Source organism: Thunnus albacares, chromosome 20, assembly GCF_914725855.1.
Source record: "Thunnus albacares chromosome 20, fThuAlb1.1, whole genome shotgun sequence".
NCBI lineage: Eukaryota > Metazoa > Chordata > Actinopteri > Scombriformes > Scombridae > Thunnus > Thunnus albacares.
Window position 1 is genome coordinate 1,652,626 of NC_058125.1, and position 24,611 is coordinate 1,677,236.

The window sequence follows — 24,611 nt, forward strand, 5'->3', positions numbered from 1 at the left end:
CCAGAAAAGCCAATATCAACCAATCGTGGTATCTCTGCAAATCAAAAGTCTTAAAGTCAGAACCTGGTCAGCCATATTGTAAGTGTCTTGGCTAATCTACTTTGGTGTGACAGTGTGATGAGCTGAAGACTTGGAAAGGATCTCTGTTGAGTTTGCAGGAATTAGTGAAACAGTAGCTCATCTCTAGAGTTTACAAGCCCTGTTACCACTTCAGGCTCAAACAGGACCAACCAGGTGTCTGTGAAGATTCTCAGTCATCCAGGTCAAAGGACATCTAGGAGTGCTAAGTCAAAGGCAACTGGACTTGCTGTAAATTCTTGAAGATGTTTCACCTCACATCCTAACTTAAGTGAAGAAGATTTTCGGTTGAGAGGGAAAACTTCAAGAATTTACAGCAATCTAATTGCGGCAATGATATACAAATGAACTAATATCAAATCTGTAACTAAGACGGACTTAATGCAAAATTAATAATGTGTTCAACATGTCATCAACATCATTTATGTTGCAGCTGACTGTATAACATCACCTACTGTAGACTATAATATTCTCTCCTCCAATATCTCAGTGACAGTCACATGACTACCTCTCATATTAGTCATGGAGCATTTTGCTTTAGAAAGATGTTTTTTAGTATCTAACTTCATGTCATAGGTTGTTCTCTCAGATAGCCAATTTCTCTCCATCAGCAGGCACTTGTTTCCTGACCAGTACAACGTAACGTTGTTTTAGATGACAGTCTACATACGTTAAATTTCTAGAAATATCCTATATCCCTTCTCTTTAACCATTGATGGAGACTCTGTCTGGTGCTGTTCCACTGCTCAATGAAAAAAGAAGAACCAGTGATTATGTAGTTGGTCCCTCCAGTTTGGAAGCTTCACTGTTGAAAGGATTGTCATCAAAAAGCCGACTGGTCAATTGGGTCATGGCTCTCAGCCGTGTGACAAGAGCCGAGAGTTCAAAAATCCCCATCCAGAATCGAGAAGTTTGTCACTGAATCTGTGAGAAAGAGCCTGTCACAAGCCATTAAACCCCATGAAAGGCCCATTGCACCGACGATGGGTTCAGGTCCCCGCTGCCTGGTTAATCTGAATTTGCCTGCCTTTGTCCTTGTCCCTTCATGGACAATGAGCTGATTACAAGGCTGAGCAGCTGCAGCAAGGGAGGTAGAGAGGGAAAAGAGAGGGCATGGAGAGGGGGGTCAGACAGGGAGAGGAAGGACAGATAGACATGTGATATCATATATGACTGAACCAAGACCAACCTACATTCTAAAAAGGTTTTCAACTATCAAAATTTAAAAACCACAAAGAAATACAAGTGCTCACTTAGAGTAGGTCAAGGAAGGAGGTTTTTACCACCTCCACCTCAATCACTAGAAGAAGAAGACCTTCAATTGACTGATGTCAACTCGTTCCCAAATTCAAAGCTAAGCGTTGCGTCTGGCTCAAGTTTTCAACATGCATGAAAATTCCCAAACCAATAATGTGTTGGTCCATATCTCAATACTCTCTGACTTCCCATGCCAGGTCTGTGGCTCTCAGCTCCAAGCCCATTGGTTCCAACTGAAGATGCACATCTTTAAAAACAGCTCATTAATATGTGTGTATATATATATATATATATATATATATATACATACATATATGTGTGTGTGTGTATATATATATATATATATGTCTATATATATATATCTATATATATCTATCTATATCCATATATATATATATATATATATATATATATATATATATATATATATATATATATATTAAAAAGGCTCATTAATTTCCTAAAACAACTGGACATTGCAAACATTACTCAAACAGGAGGAAATAGTGCATTTTTTGGGAACTACTTTCAGCGGTGGATGAACGCACATTGGAGTATTTCTGGCAGCAGGATGGTGTGTGTGGGATTGAGTCAAAATTAACTACAGTGTGTGTGTTCATGATAATGAAGGAACACCCAGTGCAACAGTGTGACTCATTGTGTGTTTTTATTAGTTTCTGAATAAGAGATATCAGGTTTTGATACACACACACAATACTTGTTAGCAGGATATACAGTATTCATCGTTGGTTTGGCTTTGCTCATGAGATTTGTTGACAATAAGAAAAATATAGAATTTCAGCAAACTTAAGCAAGCAAACTTTAAGGTCTAGATAATTAAATGGAGTGGATGGAACAGAATTCTTAAATCAAAACATTGTAGAAATCCTGCATAGAGGAAAGGAAAAATAAAAGGAAAGATCTGTGCAGCTAAACTGATGTCTGTGTTTGTTTTCCAAGGGTCAAGTGACAGACACTAATCGAAGACTACAAGAAGCTGGGAGGGAGGTAAGAACGGCATGAATGTGCAGAAGACAAAAACGGTCGATTGTATTGTGCTGTCAGCACATATGCATGCTCGTTAACTGGAAGGACAGTTCTGCTTTAGACATGACCGTTCTTTAACCCAGTAGTTAGCAGTGGTGGTCTCTTTCTCATTGTCTCCTTCCTTTTGTGTGTTCCTTCCCTCAGGTGACAGCTCAGACAGAGGAGGTGATTCGCTGTCGGATCCAGCAGAGGAACATGGCCACCACTGTGGAGAAGCTCCAGCTCTGTATACCAGGTAGCACAGCTGATTAGGTGTTAATATGGTGTTAGGCACCCTGAGTGACCTCAGGGTGCTGCACTAGTCCATATACATGTACTTTCACCTTGAATATGACCAAATCAATACTTTGGAGAAAATCTTACACATAGGTGAGAGTGGCAGCCATGATAAGAGCCTATGGGATTCTCTAAGTATTACGAAAAGGTCCTTTATTACTTCATTTTCTATCTCCTGTAGCCCATGAAACACATGGCTATCATTCATGAAAGGAAAGGAGATACTGCTAAAAGTCCTTGTTCCAGCAAAAGAAGACCAAAAATCAAAGTTTGGATAAAATATAATATGTATTTGTAGGTTCACAGTCAAACATTATGTGTTTTCTCAGGTCTGTAAGGGTGTGCTTTGATCAGATTTGACAGCACAGGCAAAGGCTGCTAAATTGTGATTGGTTAACAGAAGTACGTGACATTATCGTTTTCCAACTGAGCCCAATGAGAAGAGCACAGACAAAAACAGAAATCTCTCATGTTTAAATGCCCAAAGAAAATAGTGTGTCCATGTTGGACCCATCACTCATATTGAGAAGCTGATTGAATATGTTCACACACAGTCTTGTGAAAATCACTCCCAATAATGATTTGTGACAATGTCCTTTTGCAGTAGACAGGTTTTGTGTGTGTAGTAAGAGATACACTGGATGGCTGTTGAAGTAAAAAGATGTCAGTATTTTTTTTGTGTGATTTGAAGCTCAGGAGCTGACAAAAAGTGATGTTAAGCTAGACTAAGAATTTTATGACACAGGTCAGATTTGGGCATTATTTGGACATTCCATATTCACACAGATGTAGTCTGATAGAGTGGACAAACTCATTGGGAATCATATTATTCGTGCTGCAACTACCGCAGGATGAAGCTGAAAGTTCTTTGTTTTAAATGTGTTGGGGTTTTTTGTTGCTTTTTTCAGCAAATCTGAAAAAAACTCTGCCACTGACCCTGTTTCCTGTCTTCTCTTCCTTTGCAGTGCTAGAAATGTACAGCAAACTGAAGGAGCAGCTGGAATCTAAAAGGTATCCATCGCAGTGTGGCAGATGTATACCTGTAATATACTGTCCTATTAAAATAACTCGGAATGTGGAATTTGAAACACTTATGTAAGATTCCCAGATTTGAAATGAATAGAAGTTAACAAATCAAAACTGAACAACTTTACAATACAGTCCTTTGAGCTAGAGAGAACAAGCTCCTGCCAGACCCTACTAGACCAGTCTGTTAAACTCTAGTGTTTGTAATGCAGGTTTCCTACCAATGTTTCAACTCACCCCTGCTACGTGGGTTTGATTGAACTTCATTTTTACCCCATGAACTTCATTGACAGGAAAATAATGACCCTTTCTTGTTCATTACTGTGGACCAAAGGAAGAGGCCATTCACTGGCAGGACAATTGACCCTCAGTATGCCCTTGTTCACAACAACGCCCCCTCACTGCAGCCCTGTCACGGCCCACAGACAATCCAAGGCAATTAGACCATGCTGGCCACCTTGTGTGATGTGTGTGTGTGTATGTTTGTGTGTGTGTGTGTTTGTGTGTAAGTGTGTGTAGAGTCTACTTTAAGCACTAATGACATGGACTAAGCACTGTGTCTATAAATTGGCATGAGTTTGTATGCCGCAAATGCACATTATTATCTGCACTGTATGTACTGCTGCTCAGGTCACATTTTGTTCAATGTCCCGCCACTTGCAGCCTTTGTTTCCTCCGTCTTGGTGCTCTGCACTCTGACAAACCTTTTCACTGTAGAGTTTATGAGGCTGTCTTCTGTTCATGTGTATACAACACATTTTACACTCACTGACCGACCAATTAGATCTCTTCACAGCCTGCCTATCAGCCTAATGATGGGAGCTCAGCACACTGACCTGAGGCTGAACCCTTGTGATGTGTGTACACTATGAAAGACCACAATAATAGGTTTCAGAATAGGCATTCGGAAATAAAATATGTAGCTCTTTGATTCCCCAGTTAGGCCTTTAAAACGTGAGCAAATAGCTCAATTAGCAAATAGGGAGCACTATCCCAACATATTTTGATATGCTGGTTACAATTTTAATACATTAGTCTGTAATCCATCAGGTGCACTCTCTGGATGCACTGTAAGTTGTCTCAGAACACTATCATGTACTTGTTTTACACCTGTTTTACATTTACTGCAATGCTGGTTTTTGCTACTGTTACCTTTCCTGTTACTTTCTATTGTTCTCTTTTCTTAATAAACCCTGGTCCATCTGTAACCAGGCAGTATGTGAACCAAATTTAAAAGTAAACTTAACCTTCATGCTTGTGAATAAAGGACCATAGCTGAGATTACATCCTAACTGAAGCTATATTGTTTGTCTCTGCAGATACTATGCTGCATTGAAAACCATGGAGCAACTGGAGAAGGTCTACATCCCCAGGTAGGATCTATACCATCCAGATTTTGAAGGAATACTCCAATAAAACTCCTAAACCCCACCTGCAACTTAATCCCTTCTCCGCAGTTGATGCTTACACCATTACTACACAGAAAGCGCTTCAGCCTTGTTTTTCAGTCACCCGTCTCACACTCATCTGATGAACAGATGAGTGTTGTAGACACATGAAAAATGGAGCACTTACTGCTGACATGCTGCTCATGCTACGTGTCCTGTGCAGACATGGTGTTAGTGTGTTTCAAACAATCATCACAACAACCAGATTTTAAATGTAATTATTCAAATCAAGATTTTATTTACTTTACTTTGTGGTGTAGCTGGTGTTGTTGAATGCTCCACTATGTTCACCAGCTAGTCTTTAACTTTGTCTGTCTGCTGTTTGGTGCTGGCAGCGTACAGCAGGTTAATCAGAGCTCTTTCACTGAAAACAGCTGTCTGTTGCTGCTGGAAGTTAATGAGAACAGTAAGACCGAACCAAAACAGTAAAATTCCAGCTGTGAAACCAAAACACTGAGCTGCAAGAGGCTAAAAAGCTGTGTAGAGCTGAGGGAAACTGCAGAGATAGTGATAATTGTCTGTGGGTTTGTCACTACTAGCGACAGCATTCACATTATACATAGTTATTTGATCCATTGTTGATGTAAGAATATTGATTAGTGCAGCTTTAATATTGATTTCTTCTTGTTTATTGTCCCAGAATTACATCTCATTAAGGAGGCAATGGTGCCATCACATGGGAAAATTCAATTATCCTCAGTCTTACATGCAGAGCAATCTTTATAAAACTGTCACAAATAATATTGAAGATTCTGCTGGTTAGATTGGATAGTACTTTTGAAGGTAGACAGAACTGAATTGGTTGTGCTGTGTCTCTTGCAGAGTCAGCCAGTACAGGTTCTGTCAGATCATGGCTGAAAACCTGCCCAGATTGAGAGAGGAGATCAAGGAGATCTCCATGTCTGACCTCAAGGACTTCCTCGAGAGCATCAGAAAACACTCCGACAAGGTCGGAGAGACCGCCATGAGACAGGTAAGAGAGTTTGTGTTTTTAATAATTGTCCCAATAGCTGTGTGAAGGTATTTATCAGGTTATTGATCTGTGTATGTGTGTGTCATGTGTCCCTCCAGGCACAGCAGCACAGGACCTTTAACAGTGCAGTAGCAAAGCAGGCTAGTTTGGGCCACTACACCAAGCCTGTGTACTCCCTCAATGGACGAACACACACTCACACTCACAACGGTCTGATGATGGACGATGACACAGGAGACGAGGAGGAAGGCGATGAAGAGGTGATGAAACATCATGTGTATTTGGGGTCGTGACAGAAAGTGATCAGACTAGAATAAATATACTCCTCTGTTCCTAAACTGGGTTTTATTTGTTGCCTCAGACTACAGGATGTTTAGTTCATTCTAATGCAATGGCAGCTAGATGTTCATAGAAAATGCAGTAGGAGTTGTGTTTTTCTGTTATACAAATGTCATGACTACAATATTGAATCTATATTCATATATACAGTATGTAGATATTTGAGTCCTGATCACAAAGTCTCACAGTCTTTTTTCATGTTGCATATGATCACGCATATTTAAGAGTAAACATGTTTCCTCATCTATGTCTGACAGATTCTTACAGCTCAGGACCTGGTAGACTTCTCACCTGTCTACAGGTGTTTACACATTTACACTGTGCTGGTAGGTGTCTCTTTCTCACACATACACACTCACTCACAAACTGGATCATAGCAGTGTCACAACACATTTTACAACTGTGAACTCTAAAACTCAAGCCAAAATGAAAGAAAATGTTGTATCAGCATTTAAAATTTAACATGATGAATAAATGACCTCTTCACTGACCATTTCTGTTGGACCTCTGCTCTCATTAGCCAGAATGCTCTCACTGATTCTCGCTAGTGGTGCCTGAAAGGTTATCCCAGTAATTTACCCGGAACCATGTGTGAAAGAGACTCAAGATATTCCGCTCTTATTAGCTAGGCCTGTGGAGGGCGCTGTAGGCAAACATCATCATTTAAACAAGCTTTATTTTTATTTGTCCAAAATCATGAGAGATGTGTCCACTGTGTTTTTGAAAAGCTATATTATTGCATTTTCAAATTTAGATGGCTTATGAGAGTGTTTCTCTTTCATTTACACCATTACAGCTTTCAAACATGCTCCGTTTCCTCAAGATTCTGTATTTCTCTAAATTCTATGCCACTGCATTCATTTTTTGAATATTTAAATAAAGGCATGCTGACTTGTAACAACAAAAACAATCTTGATCCACCTACAGTACTATGGTTATCAGTTACCATTGAAGTGGTTATTGAAGTCTGTTGTATTTCTTTGTGTTTGCAGGGTGACAGAGAAACATTTGAGAACTACTACAGGAAACAGAGGAAAAAACAGGCCAGGCTAGTACTGCAGCCACAGGCTAACATGGTGAGCAACACACAAACAGGCTCAAATGGAACCATAGACAATTGCTAATATAGTGGCAGCATCATTAAACACACATAATTATGAAATTCAGTTAACATTACTGACTTCAACTCTTCCATTTTGGGAAAATGTTTTGGACGAAGCAGCTTTGACTCAGAGACGTAGAAGAGTTGATAGCCAGTAAAGTGAACGAGCCAGTAAGGCAGTAATTAACAAGCCCCACCTTTAGTGCTGGAAAATGCTCTCCAGTTCTTTTCTTGACTAAAGTTTTCATTTAAGGAAAATAGAGCATATTAAATGAGGGCACTGAATTCCACTCTATTCCAATTTTCACTTGGAGCAACTGTGTATGGAATTAGAACAGTTCTCTTGTCGTCACCCCCTTGTGGTAGTATCAAAAAAGACAACAAAAAGAAATGGCTGCTACCCCTGAAGACTGCACTGACTTCCACCAGGATAGCCTCAAAACTGGCTGCTATGAGAATCATTTGAAAAGCCTTGTAGTCACATTAAGTGTCTACACATAGTGTCTCTTAAGTGGAAGCATAAAGTGGTCAACAGTAACTGTAAAAAAACAACAAACATTGTTAAAAAGGAGGACTGATCATTTCTTGCATCACCTTGTTGCCTTGTTTTGGATGTCAGAATTTGACTGAACTTGTAAATCAGTCCATACTCACAAATGCAATACCACAAGATAACATTCTATCTTTATCAATCTATCAATCTATATCAGGTGATGACTTAAGAAGCACTATGCTGTGATGGTTGCTGTGTGTGTTAACATGGATTTGTGTGTGTGTGTGTGTGTTTGTGTGTGTGCGTGTGAATGTCCAGCATGAGACCGTGGAAGGCTACAGAAAATACTTCAATCAGATTGTGGGGTGAGATTTTTTTTTACACTTCAGTATCTCAGTACAGAATTTCATTTTTACATGACATCCCACTGACTTGATGATTATCTTGACTTTTCTGTGTGTGTGTGTGTGTGTGTGTGTGTGTGTGTGTGTGTGTGTGTGTGTGTGTGTGTGTGTTTGTGTGTGTGTGTGATCAGGTTCTTTGTTGTGGAGGACCATATCCTCCATGCCGCACGGGGGCTGGTGACCAGAGCTTTCACTGATGAACTGTGGAACATGGCCCTGTCCAAGATCATCGCTGTGCTCCGAACGCACTCTGTAGGCTCTCACTCACTCACACACACATGCGCACACACACACACACACACACACATACACACACCAGCAGGGAGTGAGCTGTGAAAGCAAAGGAGACTGTTGAGAGTTAATAGAGATAATAGAGCCTGCTGTGGATCTATTTATCCTTTAAGAACCTTCATTCATTGGCTGATACACACACACACACACACACACAACACTGTGGAGGTCAGTGCACCCACAAACACACTAATGATGTCACTCTCAAGAGAAGAGGTCAAAACACACATACGCATGCAGCCAAAGAGGAGGTCATTGGAGCCTTAATGAGAGACAGATTGCAACAATAACAGCAGATTAAGAAGGCATATTCCTGACAGCTGGGCTCCAGTCAGTTGTAAATGACCCAGAGAATTATGCTAACAGGCCAGAGAATGGGCCGCACAGTGTGGGGTGAGAAGACTTACAAAGCCCTGGGTCTGCCCCCTGGCCTGCAGCCCCTCTGCTGGGCCATGACACAGGCAGCTCCACTCTGCCAGGTTCCTGCTTTTACCACTGCATGGTCAGCCCGAAGGGAGAAAGTCTTTCACAGACCTGTCGAGGAGGAGCCTGCTCACCTCAAATTCAGTGTACAAATGTTCAGAAATAATAATTACAAATGGTCTACAAACTGTTAGTTCTCTCAATATATTAATGAATAAACCCCCCCCAACACAACAGTTACTATTCAATTCATCATCATTAATAATAACAAATTAAAAAAAAATACACTCCCTGACTAAAAAATCATGATATATTCTCACATAGCATGGACCAGAATCAGTACATTTACTCAAGTACTCAGTATTACAAAGCATTCATTTGAGAGCTATAGTCTCTACTACTTAAGAAAAATATTTGTATAGTGTATTTTAACACTGTGGTATTGCTAGTTTAGTAAAACATCTGTACATTTCTTCCACCACTGACCAGAGTATGGTCGATATAAACATATACAAAGAATCTGCTGAGATACTTTCCTATCACTGCTGTGATTTGTTGCTGTTTAGTCCAGTCTCCATCTGATTGTTGGTGTGTGTGTGTGTCTGAGTAAACAGAGAGGCAGGCGGCTACTGCTTTACGTCAAATCTCAGGCTGTGTTCATTCTCTTGCTTGATTTACACACTCCTGTGTTTGGCAGGATCCTTGTGTCAATGTTAAGGGACTCGACTGTGCTGCTTTCAGGGTCATAAATCACTCTGAACTACAGAAAAATGGAGTGACTTTGTTGGTGTTAATTCACCCTTCATTAAGTCCCACCCCTCTCAGTTACTGTTGCTTGTCAAGCTTTGCTGTCTACCATTGCACACGGTTTACAATGACATTGTAGAAGATTTTTGGAAGAATAGTACTGTGTCTGAAAACACAACTTGTTCACTCATTCACTATAACATAATAACACATAATAGACACTCAATAAGTTTGAGCAGTAAACTGACATATGGGACACACATCATTTTGCAGGCATAGTGCTGTATCAATCAAATGTAATGCATTTGATTGTGGGATTGTTAGCACAGAGTAGTGTACATGCCATGCCTCTACTTCCTTCATCCATTGTGGATTTTTTGAGGGCTCTGTATAAAGCATACATTTCACACTCAGAATTCAGACACTTAAATAAAATAACAGAAAATAAATATAATGCACTATGTAGTAAAGAGGAAGTGGTTTCAGAAACAGCTGCTGTCTTTGAGCTCAAACAGAAGAAGACAAAAGCAGCTTCTCAGTTTTAGTCAATGACTGTTGATGTTGCTGACATGCTGTCTATCACTGGCAGATTTTATTAGCTATAGATTGCTAGCTAATTAGCATACATTTTGTGAACTGGTTGGAAAGCCCTGTCTCCAGCTGATCTTTGTAATATTTCTGACTGTCTTATGAGAAAATGACCCAATAAATGTATCTTAAATATGCATTTGGCTGTATACTATATTACTCAGCACCATGCAATGATGCAAAAAGACTTCTGCTGCCAGTTTGCTTCATCAGAAGTGCTTTGGAAACACCTCTCCCCCCAAACACCTTTCCAATGTTGTAACTGGAGGGGCCTCCAACAATTTCTACAACTCTCCAAAACCAAATTTAATAACACTGTTTTACAAACCTCATTTTTAACATTCATTCATAAATGATTGTCTTATTATTGTTGCTGTTGCAGACGCAGTATCTCTCCCATATCTAATCTATATCTATCCAAGTGTTTGCTGAATCTTTATTTGTTGTCTCCAGTCATACTGTGATGATCCAGACCTGGTCCTGGAGCTGAAGAACCTCATAGTCATCTTTGCTGACACACTACAGGTTGGTTCTTTGGCCTCAGTCAGGCTCAGAGCTTTACTTCATTTTAACAACTTGTGACTGTGAGGTGTGTTGTAAAGCAGCTGAAACATTTGATTTTGTGTGTTTGTGTGTACAGGGTTATGGTTTTCCAGTGAACCGACTGTTTGACTTACTGTTTGAGGTCAGAGACCAGTACAATGAAACTCTGCTGAAGAAGTGGGCACTGGTTTTCAGGTGGGCTTTGCTGTTTGCCTGTCTGTCTGTAGTTGTATTTCTGCTCATCTTTTAAAGTGTGAGGCAAAACCAAGCAGGTAGTTACATCCTTAAGTTTTGATCAAAACTCCAACGACGCTTCAGGAACTATTACTGCTAACACATAACGCTTTAAGACATATTATAAGACGAATGCATTGACCACATGGAATCTATATAAAGATGGACATAGCGAGGTGTGATGTACGGAGTGTTGCCTTTCATGCTCTAGAAACACATCCCACTACCTCGGACCCAAGCAAATGCTAGCTTACTGGGAACACTGACCTTACTTGAGCTAAAGTTTGCCAGTTTAGCTAAATTGTGCTAACAGTGCAGGTATCATAATCCAATAACATTTAACTGAGTGAAATATTGTGACAGTAGTGTAACTCAGTGTGAGTCCAGGAGCCATGGAGAGCAGCAGGTGAACTGTCAATCACAGCCATCAATCAAACGCCCACACAGCAGACATCAAAGCTATTATAAGTCTTCAAATCTTACTAACGCAGCAATAATTTCCAAAATGACCACCAGCACACTTATTAGAGGGCCTGAAATAAGAGACTGAGACCATAATAATTTGTTGAAAAAAATGATTCTTAGTATCTCTAGAGAGAAGTTGAGGATTTTTGGGTGGCAGACAGTTGAAGCATCTAGTGGCTGTCAGTGGCACTTCAAGGTATTTCCACATTAGCTTCAACATCAAGCCATGGTAGTTGCTGCATTGTTGACCCTAACAAAGGCCACAAAACAAAATGCGTCAGTCTCACAAAAAAGTTGTTAATGCCACATGTCTTGCGATCTTAAATGTGTTGTATCGATCATAAGTCTTGATCTTGGTACAGGTTATGTAACTTATTTCTTTTCAGAGAGGACTTTTATGATATTGAAATATCAGATTGTTGTCTTAACACATGTACAAATCTCCATGATGATTGTATGACCTTTATTTTGTACTTATGGGTACACATTTCTGATAAGTACAAGAAAATAAAACTACAGCACGTTTTCACCTTCAGATGAAAGTTGATGAAAACAACTGAACAAACTGTACTTTGTGTTAAAGAGAGAGATTCTCAAAGCTCTAATACTGTGCACAAACACTAAACTGTTATTTTCCACAGGGAGATCTTTGAGTTGGACAACTACAGTCCCATCCCAGTGGAAACAGAGGAGGAATATAAACTGGTGGTCAGCCGCTTTCCCTTCCATGATGCTGAGATAGAGAAGGTAACAAGTTCATGTAACATGTACTGACCCACAGAGCTAGTAAGTTGGTCCTGAGCACCTATTCATAAAGCTATTAGTTATTAGAATGTATGCAAAATCAGTAGTATTGTAGTCTTCTTATCGGACATTTGACATTTAATTTCTACAGCACTGCTGCATTAGGTAAAAGTGTTTTGAAGAATGAAACTGAGGTGAATATGAAAAACATTTCTCCAGATGCCGACAGATAGGACTTGAATTTATTGACCTCAATGTGGAATTAGATAATGAATCACTGATTTAAAACTGTTTTCTGTATTTTTTTGTCTGTCTGTGTGTGTGTAAGCAGCAGGACTTTCCTAAGAAGCTGCCAATGTCCCAGTCTGTCCCTCAGATCTACACACAGGTTAAAGAGTTCATTTACGCCAGTCTCAAGTTCTCAGAGTCACTACACCGCAGGTAGGTCTCACAGAACAGTCACTGTATGCTCGTTCCAGTAGGTCAAGACTCAGTGACAAATCTCTATGAAGCAGACTTACTAATCTTTCTCAAGGTTTTTTGTCTCTGTGTTGTGCAACTGGACATTCTGGAAATTCTGGACATTCTTAAACATAAAGTTTGTTTGTTTATCCAGTTCAACAGAGATTGACGATATGTTGCGAAAATCAACCAACCTGCTGCTGACAAGAACACTCAGCAGCTGTCTGCAAAACCTCATCAAGAAACCTCACATAGGACTAACTGAGGTAGGATCAACGCTAATGTTACCAACAGAGTTCACCCATGCTGTAGACCAATGGTTTATTATTGAAGATAAGATATTTGAAATTTGACTTGGACAGTAGTGCTACATACAACTGCAATCACCTTAAATTCAATATGTAATTACTAGGGGTGTGCCTGAATATAAATACATTATTTGGCAAAGCACAAATAGTGGGTTTTATACGAATATTTTGTTTCATACAAATATTTTAAAAATTATTTGTTGGGGGTGTTCCCCAGAGATAAAGTTGAGCTACTGACACAAGCAAAGTGCTCTTAAAGACTCTCCATAAACTGTTGTTCCCCTTCTCCTTTCCACAAAGTTAGGTTGTAAAAAATAGGCAATAAATGAGAAGTGCAAAGCATTAATTGCCTTTGAAGTTCCTCCCTATACGTGACACGGTGTGCTGTCTCTGTGTTATGGGTGTACAAATAGATAGGTCTGGCTGCAGTGAGGCGATGAGTTAAGTTTTAGCTTAGTAATCATCATAATTTTCTAAAATTAAAAGCGTAATAAAAACAAAAACAGGATTTTTAAGCCTCTTTCCACTTTTATTCAAATACAAATACAGATACAAATAATTTTGCTGCCTTAACAAATACAGATACAAATACAAATACTGGGATCTCTGCACATCCCTAGTAATTACATACAACAAAATAGAAAATATATGTAAATATTGCACATGCCCAGAGAGGTGAAAGATATAAATACCCAAACATTATAAAATGAGGAATGAAACCATACAACCAAAATTCATAATGCATAAAGCTGAATGCAACAGTGCCTCCTTACTTATGAGGCACTACAAGTAAGGATCGATCTGGTTGTTTGTTGAGAAGTGCTATGGATGTAGGGAGGAAAAAAAGCTTACAGTGGTTGTTTTCACATTTACTACCTGAAGGTAATAGTTCATATTCAGAATATAGAATGTGTGAAGGGTCCTTCAGAATTCTATGTGCATATCTAACAACAGTTCTCTCATAATTAGTGTGAAGGGACGGGTGTTTTTCTTCCCTATCACTTCCATTGCTGTTTTCACCATATTGTCAATTCTTGATGTTAACTGGACTGTAAGGGTGCCATACCATGATATCTAATGATGTGTTCCAGCATAGCGTTGTAGAATGTGATCTTGTGAAAGAACATGATCTTGGTCTCTGAGCCAGCCTAGCACACAGCATGCATGTCATTTAACTTCTGAACAACAGATGTGGTTGGAGTGTAGTAAAAGCTGAAATAAAATCTGTAAATAAAACACGTGAATATGCCTTGGGGTCCTCTAAATGCTTACTAATCAGGTGTGTTACACTGATAACAGCATCCTCTGTACAGATGGGCAGATTTTTTCAGAGAGCTGGAACAGCGTGACTGTCAAAAGGACTGTTGAAAAACAGGATTCCATGCCACAGTTAGTTCTGATGAGAATTTTTTTAGCAGGAAGGTGGGTAAGCCATCTATCCCCATTGATTTCTAATTGCATACTTTGCTAAAAATGGTCTGTACCTGCTTTGGTTCAACACAGATCTATATGTGGGCATGAGACGAACAGCCGAGTTATCTAAGTTGGAGAGAGGAGGAGCCTTGGCTTTGTAGGCTGGTTCCACATTTAACATTCTGGTGAAATCCTGTTAGTGCTTATTCAAGTCAACAGATATCAAGAATGAAGATGAGGGCCTTAGGAGTGCACTAGAGTTGGGTGTGAAGGCGTTCTGGCAGATGATTTGCAGCTCATTTCCACTTGGAGGAATATACACAGCACAGATGATGATGTTCCCAAACTCTCAAGGGAGGTAAGGGAGGTCTCATGGAGAGACAGAGCACTTCTAAGTCAGGGTCGCATGTAGTTTCTCTAATTGTGTATTGTTTACACCAGTTATTACTCAGCTCCAGCATTGAGTCTGGTATATCCTGGTGGAGCCATGATTCAGTGAACACCATGATGCATGTACTCATGACAAAACCTTCTGTTTATGTGGAGCTCCTCCATTTTGTTACGCGGTGACCTGAATTTAGTCTAAAAGCTGAACCTTGTTCTCTCTCTGTAGCTGGTGCAGATCATCATTAACACCACCCACCTGGAGCAGGCCTGCAGGTATCTAGAGGAGTTCATAACAAACATCACCAACGTCTCCCCCGAAACAGTACACACCACAAGACTTTATGGCTTGTCCACCTTCAAGGTAACACATGAATGTGATATGGATTCTTCTTTGTGTTTATATTTTGTGTATATGTTAATCACTGATGTTTGTTTTTGGAATAATGTGTCTTCGGGGCACATTTTTTCCTCTGTCTTTGACTAAAGACAGTCAGCATGCTAAATAAAAGCAACACAAACAAAGCTCTCATGTGATAATATGATTGTTCTAACAATAGTTCAGTGTGGCAGCCAATTGTATTGGCTATATTTGATTATATATCATATTTCATCATGTGTATGTATTTCACTCATGTGAAATTAAGTTGAGATAATTACACCAACAAATTTTGATTATTAACGTTCTCATCATCAGTCAATAGTACTGTGTATCAAAACTTTTCTAGTCATTTGTTAAATCACGTTCAAATCACGCTAACTCAGTTGTCCACATTTGAAGAACAGGGCCATGGTCTGACAAATTGCTAATGCTAGCATAAAAGCTAGCATAACAGTTTTCAGGTTGGCAGATTGTTCATGCATACATAGAAATTTGTATCTCTGTTCCAGGATGACTGTATGTATTTAAAACTATTTTTTTTAAATTAAGTCTGGTCAAAGGATCTCATAAAAGATGTTTTCCAGGATGCTCGTCATGCTGCAGAGGGAGAGATTTATACCAAACTGAACCAGAAGATCGATGAGTTTATCCAGCTTGCAGACTATGAATGGGGCATGGCTGAGTCGGACGGTCGTGCGTCTGGATATCTCATGGACCTGATCAACTTCCTGCGTTCCACTTTCCAGGTCTTCACACACCTCCCGGTGAGTTGGACACGCCCACTAACCTCTGACCCATTTACCTTGAACCCGCCGCCTTTCTCTTGGAAGTGTGGGACATTGTCTTCTTGGTTTTGAGATTGATTTTAGTTGTATTTAAACAGTGTGTGGCAGTGTTGATTGTGTTTTTGTTGGTAATAGGGATGTGATCATTTCTTTTTTTTTCTTTCCATTTTCCCTAAACCCCCCACAGTTGTCTGCTGTTTTTGCTTGTTTTGCTTTGCTGTGATGTTCATCACATCCCTATTAAAATGTGTGTACTGTCTGAAAGTGACTTGTTTTGAAGTTTGTGCAAAGTTGAATTGAGTATGTGTTACGTTCGGTCCATATGCATGGTGATTGTGCTGTTACTGACTTGTAGACTGCTTTTTGCACATACTGACATCATCCACCTGAACAAGGCACTATTTGGTGATAGCAAAGTGTGATGGACTTGGTCAGTAAATGTGTGTTTTGGCAACTGCAGCCTGTTGAGTTCCTCTCTCCGTGGGCCACGTGCCTGCTCTTCTCTCCAAACATCCCTTCCCGTCTTGAATGAGTTCCAGCTTGTTTGTCTCCTGTCTCCCCATCCACACCCGCTGTAACGAACAGCACTTTAACGCTATAATGATTTGTTTTACTACCAGTTTTACTCCTTGATTAATTTGACTTGTGTCAAGCATGCACGATTACTCTAGTTGAATTTACCTCCTCCTGTCCATTTATTGTTGCCACATTTCTTTTCCTGTCCTTTCCCTCTTTCCCTCCCCCTCTTCCATTTTTGGTTGGTTTGGGGGTGTCTCTGCTCAGAATAACAACAATGACCATGCATCGATGTCGGTGAGTATTCCTGCCTGGCTGTTACACCACTTTACTGCCTTTTTACAGGCAGAGGGGAGATGAAAAGCATGCTTATGTTTGACTGTGGAAGCTCCACTACTCCAGGCTTGTTGGTTCTTCTGGCACCTGTTGTAACCCTTATTGGGGACACCGGACGACAGTGTTTATGTTTGCATTTTAGCAATAAATGCTCTCATCCAGGGGTGATTTTGAGTGAGGGAGGATCAAGTGGCAACCACCACAGCTGAAAGCCAAAGCCAATGGGGAAGATCCAGTAATGGCTGCTAGATGCTGGCCAAGAAAGCTTATTCACTCTCTGCAACCTATTTTACTTCTTTTCTGTGTCTCTCACAAGGGTGTAGGTTTCAGAAGAAAGGGCATGATTTCAGAAGAAAAAAAGGATCAAATTAGAACAGTAAACATGTGGAGTTGCTTTGAAAATTAATCTCAACGTCGGACACAATAGCAACTGTCATGTGTGACAAAGTAATCTCACCTCAGAGCTCCACTTACTAGCTTTTTCTGAGCTTTGTTGTCACACATATTGAGCCCAAAATTCAAGACTGAACTTCCATGATCAACTGGAATCTTATCTCGGGGCATCTGTTCCTGTGTTTAAAGAACTCGATCATTACATCCCACTCACTATTTTCTGTTTGCCTGTGTTGGCCCAGTTGCATGCTTTTGTAACTTAACATGAGTTATGACAAAGTTTTATCTGTACTGTTGTATTTTGAGGTATGAGAGTGCATGGCATCAGGCACAGGAATGTAACATAAGAGATTTTAATCTGGTCCCATTTGAGGATGTGCTGTATCTTTTTTTTCCCACAGAATGAGAGTTAGTGAGGTGTCACCACGTGGCATGTTCAGCCTTCATTTTCTTTTATGCACTTGACTTTATGCCATCACTTTGACAAAATCTGTACGTTCTCAGAATTTGTCTGTTGTAGGAGTAAGAATCTTGGGACAACTTTCACAACAAGCCTGTAAACTGCTACTTCAGCTGCATGATGGGATATATTTAATGAGCCTTATTGTTCTTTCTGCCTCGCTATCAAGTCCATATGACAGTGTGTGACCAGCAGCTCTTACTCACCTCTGGAGCTTTAGTCTTCCCCCTTTTCTGTTAATTTTGAGTTTTAGTCTTCACTGTCTTTGTTTTTTTTAATTTAAGCTCAATTTGAGTTTTTATCTAGTCAATTATGTTTTTATAGTTTTATTATTACATTTAAGGTGTAGATAAGCCATTGTAATGGAATGAATGAGTATTTTTTTTATTATTCATATCCTTTGCTTTAATTTGATGCCTCGCTGCATTTTTTTGAAAGTATTTGTGTCTATGTGGAAGTGGACAGTGGTGTGAAAGCAACACTTCAATGAATAGCTTGGAGAGAGTGTGCACGGCTGGATGATAGAGCCAAAAAATAAAGTAGCTCAGAAACCAATTCAATTCACAATTTTACACTCTGTCTTTTATCAACATCAGCCTGATATCTACAGACTGCTAGTGTTAGCTACCCAGCGGCTAGAGACAAACTGAACAAAGTAGAATTTACATACTGTTCAGCCGACTCTCAGCTCCCATTACCATAGATAATGCCTCGTTACGGACACAAACAGAGTGCAGAGTCTTTTGCAGGCACTGATTGTCTCTCCAGTGTTGTTTTTAATAGGGGTTGTGTCCTTATGGAAATCTTTATCTCAGTAAGAATGTTGGCTGTGCTTTATCCTTGAAATTTGAGTCACCACATCATCCTTGTGTTTGGCAGTTGTTGCATGAATGTCTTTGAGAACTGATAGTGTTGATGTACTGTTCAGTTCCTGTTTACCACAAACATGAACTGTACTGTACAGATTATTTCAAAATTATTGTTGAATTTAACACTTGAGGAAAGGTTTAACTTATGACAGTTCCACTTGTTCCAAGCTGGATAATAATTTCAAACTTGGATTTTCACAAAATCAAGAACACCTCAAGCCATGGACGCAGATTTGAGTATGGACAGTAGGGACATGTCCCTATCAATATCAAGGTGTTGCTGGATTGTCCCTACCGAGATTTTTTACTGATCTCAAACAATCTAGCCCCTTTAACTCCACATAATGTTAACAGTAAGATCTCTGCAGAGCTGCCAGGTTTTTGCATTTTCTGAAAAAAGGTGCGCTACTGTGATAAAGAGTGAAAGAGCATGATATGAGGGATGCTTGACCTGATGATCTGGCAACCCTCAACCTCAAGTTATACACATTGTTGACTAGCAGCAGCAGTTGCAGTAGTGGAGTCGGTGAGGTGGAGAGTCTGAAGCAGTTAGTATTTATAGTTAAAATGGTCCAAACGTCACAGAATTGAAAATGACTTCGCTGGACAAAACTAAGATCATTTGATATTATATTTAATTTCAGGTGTTAGGTGTTGTTAGTGAATTTGTGATTGCTGCTCAGACATGCTGTTTACTTAAACAACTTTATTACTGTTGGTGAAAATTCCTGCTAAACACAAATAAAGACATCTGGTCCTTTTTAAAGAAGAACCAAAATGTCATTAACAGTTGAGTTGATAAGAATGTTCTGTAATCACAGTCATCTTTGAAATTAGTGGTAGATGGATTAAGAGCAGAGTTATTATTGCATATGTTTCCTCAAGACATAAACATGATTTTTAAGCTAAATAAGCCATAGCTGGTCTAACTGATTTGTTTGACTGTCAGGCATCATTTTATTATGAATATCCTGTCAGCAGCAGCCTGAGCAGCACACACAGACAGGTGAGCTCTGATGTCATAGTGAAAGATCTAGCCATAAGTTCAGGAGTTGAATGAAAAATAATACAAATCGAAGTTTTTGAGATGATTTAAAGGTAGGTTTGAGCTTCACTGTGGTTGTCATGAAACTCTTGTGTCGCCCAAATCCACAAACTGAAAGGACAGAATCTCAGGTGAGGTGTGAAAACCTTACAGAGCAACACATTACCTACAGGTTTCTAAACATTTCTTTTTTGTAACATTTATTGTGACAGTCTATCATATTTATAGTTAAGTAGTCCATCAATAAAATGTCAAAATCAGAGAAAAAATCATGATACATGTCCAATTTCAGGCAAGTCAGCAAATGCATATTCAGTAAAGAAAACATTTCACTGAGTCAGGCTCTTTAGAGAAAAGAGAAAAGAGTGATGGAGAGCAAGTAAAAAAATGTCCCTACCAAAGTTAAAACCAAACCTACACCCTTGTCTCAAGCAGTGGAAACACTTACAATTCTTACCTGATTTGGAGATGTAAACATGATGCTATGGAAGTATATGGAGTGTTACATGTGGATTATTATTGATTGAGCTTGTGTTGTGCCTTACCTGCATGTGTTGGGCTATCTGTGGTTTCTGTTTTATCTATAATGTGTTGTAAAGAAGACATGTTTGGACACTGTAGCACTGTAAATGGTCTCATGCCTCTTAGTGACAGATCTCATCACCCGGTGATAATTTAATGGTAATCAAAGCATGTTTATTGTAAATATTCATGGTGAGGTTGCATAGTAGCGCTTTATTAGGCTAGATCAGGGGTTGGGAACCTATTTAACCTCGTTGATTAGATCAATAGTACATTATTCTTTTGTATACCAAAAACCATTTCACTGGGGCCTTTCATTTTTCCTCTATGCATTATGAAAGTATTCCTGTTGTCTTGCAATATGCTGATGACACAGAAATGTTCTCTTCTGACCAAAATGCGGTTGTTATTAATTTTAAACATTCTTTCTCCTTCAGTCTGAATATGACTTATTGTAATTGAATCAATTAGTTGTTAATGTATAAAGAACACTTGAAAATCAAGCCCTTGCCATCACATAAAGATCCATATATCTAAGTATGTATCTTGATAATGATCTTACCTTGAGCCCATATTCACAAAATTAGAAAGATGCTCATGTAGAAACTCTGTCTACAACAAGATGAGGTCATATCTTAACTCTCTATTAACGCAAACACACTGGAAACCATCTCCTACTGTCTGCCAGTTTCAGCTTCTGCTATCAAGGAAATTAGTGAAGACATTACATGGTTTTCAAAAAAAAGCTGTTGTCAAGACGCAACCCAACAAGATGAGAATGTGTCACCTGAGCCATCTTACAGCATGCAATCCAGTACCAACTTTTAATAACAACTAATTCAATCACTCCTGGTAGTATTGAGCCATGCCTAAGCCTACCTCTAACCCCTGATGCTGGAATTATTCTTAATTCGATTTTAAAGTTTATTTTTTCAAAGTCCAGTCTAGTATGTAATGCTTCCCCCTAGATGGGCCTGTAAAATACACAGAACTTGACAAGGAAATACATTCAAAACAGCACAAAACCCAAACAATGGTGCAGTAAAATTAGATTAAAATAAATCTCAATTACAAACACCAGATCATTCATGACTACATGACTCACACCCCTTTAAAAACTGTTTGAACTTGACAGTTCTCTGAAGATTCCTGTTATCATCTCTATGGGTGTACACAGAGAGGTTGGAATGTTAGAGGTGTGTAGGGTAGCTGTTGCGCATGGCTCCCGAATTAACTCCTGAGAGACAAAAGCAGAAAAACACAGAAATGTTAGACACAAAATCTGTACATGTCACTGTTGAGTTTTTGATAAAAGCATTACCTTTTGTAATGCTTTGAGACCCACAAATGAAATCCCATTCACCTGTCTTGTATTGGAGGGACATCATAAATCCCAGAGATATCTCAGTCACATTAATCTGCATGGCTACATACCATCTGGAGTAAGTATTGAGTATAGGGTAATTACTTGACCCTTAAAACCAAAAATTGAAATTGGGTCTCTCATCATATCAGAGGTAGCACTTCTCTTTCATACGTCAGCTGTGCACATGAGCAATTCCTACTTCAAGCTCAAAAGCTCAAATCATAATTGTCATAATGACGTTTTATCTACAGCTTCTGTACCACCAGACACCCTCATGTTCTATATTAGTCCTTTTGTCTTTGTCTTTTGTGTATTGTTTTCTGCTTCTATATCAGTAATTCATCTTGTTTTGTCATTTCGATCTGTTGTTTCCATTATGATTTGTATTGACATCATGCACAATGTCGATACAGTATGTCTGCGCCGATGTGTCTGACCGTCTTTATGGGCTTGTATGTGTATACAGTGAGTGTTGCCTTCAAGTCATCACCACCCTTGCTGAGGATAGGCAAAGGGCAGCAGCTCCTTTCTTGGTTTGCTCACGGTCTTGTTGGAAATCGGCAGGTCACATTACTTATGAAAGACACATTCTCAGATCATATTCCCCTGTTGGCCAAGTTATCTTTACCCAAAGAGGCATTCAATACAGTAGTCAAAAGTAAGCCAAAAATGCTTAGTGTTCAGTCTAAATACATCTTAAAGCACTGGTCACACCTGCAATTGACTAAATAAAGTTCATCCATGCATCCTTGCAAAATAGCTTGCTGACAAAGTGACTACTGGGAGGGCTAGTTGACAAACTACTGTAGCTGGCAAGTCAACTGCTAACACACTAGCCGGTGAGAAACATGAGAGTCAACAGTAAGATGTCTACTGTCTATAAAGCATGCCTCTTTAGTACAGCTGCTTATACTCCAGCAGAACAGGGTTATATAAAAGTGGATGGTGCAACACAGTTAATATGTTTCGATAGTTTCCTCTGTTTTGAACCTCAAAGGTCAGCCCTGTCAAGACTATTTGCTGTTGGTCAAAGATGCAAATTTACATGTCAAAGTTCACAAAGTTGAACTTGATGCAAGAGATTTGTGTGGATTTAGTTTGCCATGCGAGTGAATCCACTGCCTGTGGCAATTCTATCGAAATAAACTGATTTCCCTCCATAACTTTGCTGTTTTAAATGCAGGTGTGACCCAGCCTCAAGAGTCTGACCAAGCACTCAATGCCATATTTTGATACTTTGACAGTTCCCCATATTTTTTTTCTCTACTTGAAAAAGTACACCGGTTGCTAGCAAATCTAATCCAAAAAATAGATGTCACCCTTGTTGGGTTTGCTTCCAGTATGCTTGTTGCACAGGTATTGACATTTTGTTAAGAATAATTGTTCATCTCCATATTTTGTACTTCACTGCTGATGCAAGTGATACATAAGTCATGTTTTACAGAACTCATTTACCTTTTTTCTGCTATGTCCAAGTGGGGTGTGGCAGTTCTTAAGCAGATTTAAATGTTCTAAGCAGGAAGACGCCTGATTTGTTTTTAATTCACTTTTGAAAACTGTAAAATCCACTATCTGGCAAAAAGCTTTCTGGCTTGCACCCCATAGGTTCCTGACCCCTGAGCTAGATGGTAGATGGTATGAAGTACAGGATACAATGACGGATACAATGACTGATACAGCTGCACCTATATTATCCTCTGTTTACCCAGAATTCAAGGTGAAGCTAACACTTCTTTTGCCCTTCTTGCTTTTTATCCCCCATATCTGTTTTTACTCCTATATCTACTTCCCACTATCCCTCCTTCTGTTCTTTTACCATTTAACCTTTTAATCTCTTGCCGATTGTTCCCCACAATATCTTTTATACCTCCTTACTCCCCTCCTTTCACAAATCTGTCCTTCCTACACACATTATACCATCTTAATCTTCTGTACCTATGATCCCTCCCTCTCTTTATTCATGTTCAACCCCTTGAATGACCTCATACTGCCTCTGTCCCTTCTGCCTTCTCATTCTCATTTACTGTCCTCCTCATCCCCATCCTCATCTGTCTTATACTGTTCCATCTTTCCCTCCTTTCTTGCATCCTCTCTTTCTCTGTCACCCTTCCTTCTCCTCCCTCCCTCTCTCCCCCCATTCCTCTCTCTGCAGGGTAAAGTGGCCCAGACAGCTTGTATGTCAGCCTGTAAGCATCTGTCCACATCACTGATGCAGATGCTGCTGGACACAGAACTGAAACAGATCAGCATGGGGGCCATTCAGCAATTCAACTTGGATGTCATTCAATGCGAATGTGAGTATAAAGAGATTTAATGTTAATTGTTTAATGTTTTTAATTATAATTTCCTGTTATCTGTCTGTGGGTGCATGTGTATGAAAGAGAACAAAAAAGAATAAGTTCCTCACATTAATTGTAATGTGATGTGTAGTTGTGGTTACAGGGAGTTATGTGCTGGAACTATTTCCTGATTCCAGGTAGTCACTAGCCTAGTTCAGAAATAGCTCCAGCAACTCCCTATAAAATAACAACTTAACAATTTTACGTTTCAGTTTTTGTACCAATTGAACAAACATGTTAATTAGTGAGCTTTAGAAGCGCTGGTAGTTTTTAAACTTTGGAAAGAGCAAGGCTAGCTGTTTACCCTGCTAAAGTACAGATGAGAGATTGATATCGATCTTCTCATCTAACTCTCAACAAGAAAGTGAGTAACCTTTTTCGGGTGGGTTCGTTGGTTTTCAGATGAGATGCCACCACAATAATGGCAGCTTGTCTTCTTCCACCTACAGCTCAAATTCATCTAAAGAGACAACTGAAAAACATCTAAAGCAGGCTGTAGTTTAAGAGATTAATACTTGTAGCATATGAAACAGTATCATCTGCATAGAAATGT

The 24,611-nt window shown here is 39.4% G+C and overlaps 1 protein-coding gene across 7 annotated transcripts in view; it reads left to right on the plus strand.

The window, feature by feature from the left end:
• Positions 1–24,611, plus strand: part of exoc6 (exocyst complex component 6) — a 54,891-nt gene that overhangs the window by 13,752 nt on the left and 16,528 nt on the right. For 4 of the 7 annotated variants that reach the window (XM_044336979.1, XM_044336980.1, XM_044336983.1 and 1 more), the window contains exons 3-20: positions 2,296–2,343; positions 2,527–2,617; positions 3,624–3,669; positions 5,004–5,057; positions 5,955–6,105; positions 6,204–6,365; positions 6,702–6,770; positions 7,437–7,520; positions 8,358–8,404; positions 8,575–8,695; positions 10,946–11,017; positions 11,133–11,230; positions 12,376–12,481; positions 12,810–12,919; positions 13,095–13,206; positions 15,275–15,409; positions 16,012–16,191; positions 23,872–24,013. In XM_044336979.1, coding sequence (XP_044192914.1) covers positions 2,296–2,343; positions 2,527–2,617; positions 3,624–3,669; positions 5,004–5,057; positions 5,955–6,105; positions 6,204–6,365; positions 6,702–6,770; positions 7,437–7,520; positions 8,358–8,404; positions 8,575–8,695; positions 10,946–11,017; positions 11,133–11,230; positions 12,376–12,481; positions 12,810–12,919; positions 13,095–13,206; positions 15,275–15,409; positions 16,012–16,191; positions 23,872–24,013 — 1,828 coding nt within the window. Of the gene's footprint in view, positions 1–2,295; positions 2,344–2,526; positions 2,618–3,623; positions 3,670–5,003; positions 5,058–5,954; positions 6,106–6,203; positions 6,366–6,701; positions 6,771–7,436; positions 7,521–8,357; positions 8,405–8,574; positions 8,696–10,945; positions 11,018–11,132; positions 11,231–12,375; positions 12,482–12,809; positions 12,920–13,094; positions 13,207–15,274; positions 15,410–16,011; positions 16,192–16,995; positions 17,026–23,871; positions 24,014–24,611 lie in introns of all 7 variants that reach the window. The other 3 variants (XM_044336977.1, XM_044336978.1, XM_044336981.1) reach the window with 1 other exon arrangement.